Genomic DNA, 3,161 nt, shown 5'->3' with positions numbered 1-3,161 from the left:
GTTTCGGAAAATCTTGGCGAAGTGGCCACGGTGAAGCAACAGTTCCCGCAGGCAACGAATTACGTCGGCGTCTACGATGCGACGGGTCTGCTGACGAATCGAACCGTGCTGGCGCACGGTGTACATCTGGAGGATGCGGAGCTTCCGGTTCTGGCCGATCGCGGTACGTCGATAGCGCACTGTCCCAGTTCGAACACCAACCTGGGTTCGGGGTTCTGCGATGTGCGTAGGCTGCTGGCAGCACGTATCAAGGTCGGCCTCGGTACGGATGTGTCCGGGGGAAGCGAAATGTCCGTCCTGGCGGCCATGCGATCCGCACTCGCTGTGTCGCAGCATTTAAGTTTCATGAAAACGCAAAACGTTCAAGGGACGGGACGCGTTGCGCCACCGGCCGACGGGAAGCCCGTGAGCTACACTCCGCTGACCTACAAGCAAGCTGTGTTTCTGGCCACCCTAGGAGGCGCACAAGCGCTGGCGCTCGATAGTGTAGTGGGAAATTTTGTGGCCGGAAAGCAGTTTGATGCTTTGCTAATCGACACGGAGCTGCTTCCGATCGGTGGTAACCGACTGCCGGAAGCGATGACGAAGACACGTAGCACATCGCAGCTGGTCCAGAAGTTCGTTTACGTGGGCGATGACCGAAACATCGTGAAAGTGTACGTCGCCGGCAGACAAATAAAGCAAATGTAAACCGAAAAGTGAAGAAAGTTTTACGACGAATGGCATCGTTTTCACTTTTATTCATGAGAACCGGGCACAAGGCTTTTAAATACGTTCCGAATTTCAAAAGTAGGGCCGCGATTCGAATATGAATTCGTCTCGCAAAGGTTATCGGTGTTTTCGAGATGAGAGTATTTCCTTATCATGCGCGAGTTTCGATGCGCTGCGTTTTTTGGCGTTTAGTCGCGTAGCTATCGGCCGGAATTGATTGAAGAGACAATTGAAATAGAATTGTTGCCGATAAGCAGAAGGGAAAGGTTCCAACCAACAACCTATTGCTTCGTAATGTAGGATTCAGAGCCGTGTTAAACAGAAGTTAATATCTACACTCAAGTTTATGCACTTTCTGGCGCCCAACTGACCTATTTTGCGTTGGAACCGATTCATTGGTGTTTTTTCACCGGAGGTCCATTTGGTCCTTTATCTTCTTCTTCTATATATATAAAAGAGTACCGCGTTATTGTTATTCTCTTCACAACTCAAGAACGGCTGAACCGATTTGGCTGAAAATTGGTGTGGAGGTAGCTAAGATCCAAGGGGGTAACATAGGATACTTTTTATAATCCGATCGCGTCACAATGAAGCCACAATACGCACAATGTGTTTTTCTTAATATACTGACAACGGGACAAACAGAGCACGCAACAGCAAACAATTGTTGGCTTCTCTTTCTCGCTGATGCAAGGTCCCCCCGCCCCCTTTCCCCATCCAAATAAGGTCGCCGCGATCTCTCCCACTGAGGCGGCATCGACAAACGATAGACAGAGAGCGAAACAGCAAGCAATTGTCTCTCTCTTGCGTATGCTTACACTCTCTCTCACGAACGCCGAATAGTTTGGCAAATTGTCAGCCAGTGAGAGAGAGCGCAATAGCAAACAATTGTTTACTTCTCTTTCAAGCTTCTGCCCCGCTCTCGCGAGCAGTTCGACTATTCACATCTCATTTCATCATTCGCGTCGTAAAAAAATTATCGTGCGTGGGAATAATATTGAATACTTCATTTTAAACACTTGCTTTTTATGGAAATAATTTTAATCGTAGGGAAGCATTCCCCAGTAAGTAATTACTTGAAAATAGTGAAATTGTACGGTACCGTGTTTTGTTTGGGAAAAAATTTGAAGATTCGTGTCAATTCCAGAAATCCTGATCTTCAGGTGAATAAGGAGATACCAGCTAACAATTAGGAATGCCAGCGCCAAATCGTGAACTGAATGACGTATATAATCGAGATGTTTGGCGCATGTTGCGAGATGTTTTGGAGGGGCAATGATTTTACTGTCCTGAAATTTCCGCCAAACACTGCCAGTAATTCCAAGATCAGCTGACGAAATGAAGTGCTTCTCTTCTTATTGGACAACGACCGTTGAACGGTTTTAGCCTGCACCAACCAGCGACAATGTTAATCTCTGATACTCTTTCTAAACGTTCGTTTTTACGGGCCGGGTTGTTAGTCCCGCGCCAACCCCCCTGGAACGCCGGAATCGGGAATCGAACCCATGGCCAGCTGCGATACAGGGACGAGCGTTACCGACTGCTCCTATCACCGGGGGCCCATTGCCTCTGGGGCGAAACAGAGTTCGCCGGGCCTGCTAGTTAATAATAATTGACCAGTTTTACCGCATTTGCTGTTTGGAATTTACAATAAAATAACGGTTTATTTTTCCCTACTTTGAACTGCCTCATTTTATAGCACACGTTTCGAAAAAGCTTCTCGCACACTCGTCAACCGCTCGAATAAAAGAATAAAGAAGAGAGCAAAGTGTCAGAGTCGAGCTTTTGCTGCCACTGTGAAGATGAAAAACGGGACGAGTGTTTGTAGAAACGTTCCGGGTCGCGGACTATCGTGTGGTGATAATTAGTGATTAGTGATTAGTGATTAGCGGTACAAAAACGCAGAAAATCCCGATTGCCCGATTAGAAAAAATGTCACGCCTTCCCGTTGTGTATTTTCGCAGAAACAGTGAGAATGTGACGAGCCCCGTGGCTAGGGCTTAGGATCAGAAGCTATCTGGAAAAGGGTGTGAAAAGAACAGTGCAAGACTTTGAGGTGCTGCCTGTTGCCAAAAAATGATTGTTCGTCGGGCAGGAAATAACTTTTAGCGGAGCTCGAAAATAGATGCTCCTTGGCCAGCCATTGAAATTCGCTGGTCGCTGCGTGGAAAAATCAATACTAATATAAAAATTAACAATGGCCGCTCGGATCGCTGCACGGGCACGGGAGGAGCTTTTTCGGGTGAGTTTGTAAGCGCGAGAATCCTAGAAACGATGAGAAAGGGAGCGAGCGCAATATTTTGAAACCCCGTAAAACGAGGCAGCGCGAGCGAGAGAGAACGCTACGGAACACTGTTGATAAAGAGAGCGGCGTGAAGAAAAAGAGAGCATCCAAGACAGCAGCAGCAGCAGCAGAGACCAAGTTCTAACAAATAATTTGCGCATCTTCG

At 47.4% G+C, this 3,161-nt stretch overlaps 1 protein-coding gene across 1 annotated transcript; it reads left to right on the top strand.

Moving 5' to 3' along the window:
• Positions 1 to 3: 3 nt before the first annotated feature.
• On the top strand, positions 4 to 690 carry LOC128276795 (guanine deaminase-like; the record flags this gene model as incomplete). Its single annotated transcript, XM_053015255.1, has 1 exon — positions 4 to 690. A coding segment is annotated over one exon (687 nt), but the record flags the coding sequence as incomplete, so codon positions are not given.
• Positions 691 to 3,161: the final 2,471 nt, after the last annotated feature.

The sequence above is a fragment of the Anopheles cruzii genome, unplaced genomic scaffold (assembly GCF_943734635.1).
Source record: "Anopheles cruzii unplaced genomic scaffold, idAnoCruzAS_RS32_06 scaffold02482_ctg1, whole genome shotgun sequence".
Lineage (NCBI taxonomy): Eukaryota > Metazoa > Arthropoda > Insecta > Diptera > Culicidae > Anopheles > Anopheles cruzii.
This window is presented reverse-complemented; position numbering and strand designations above follow the sequence as displayed.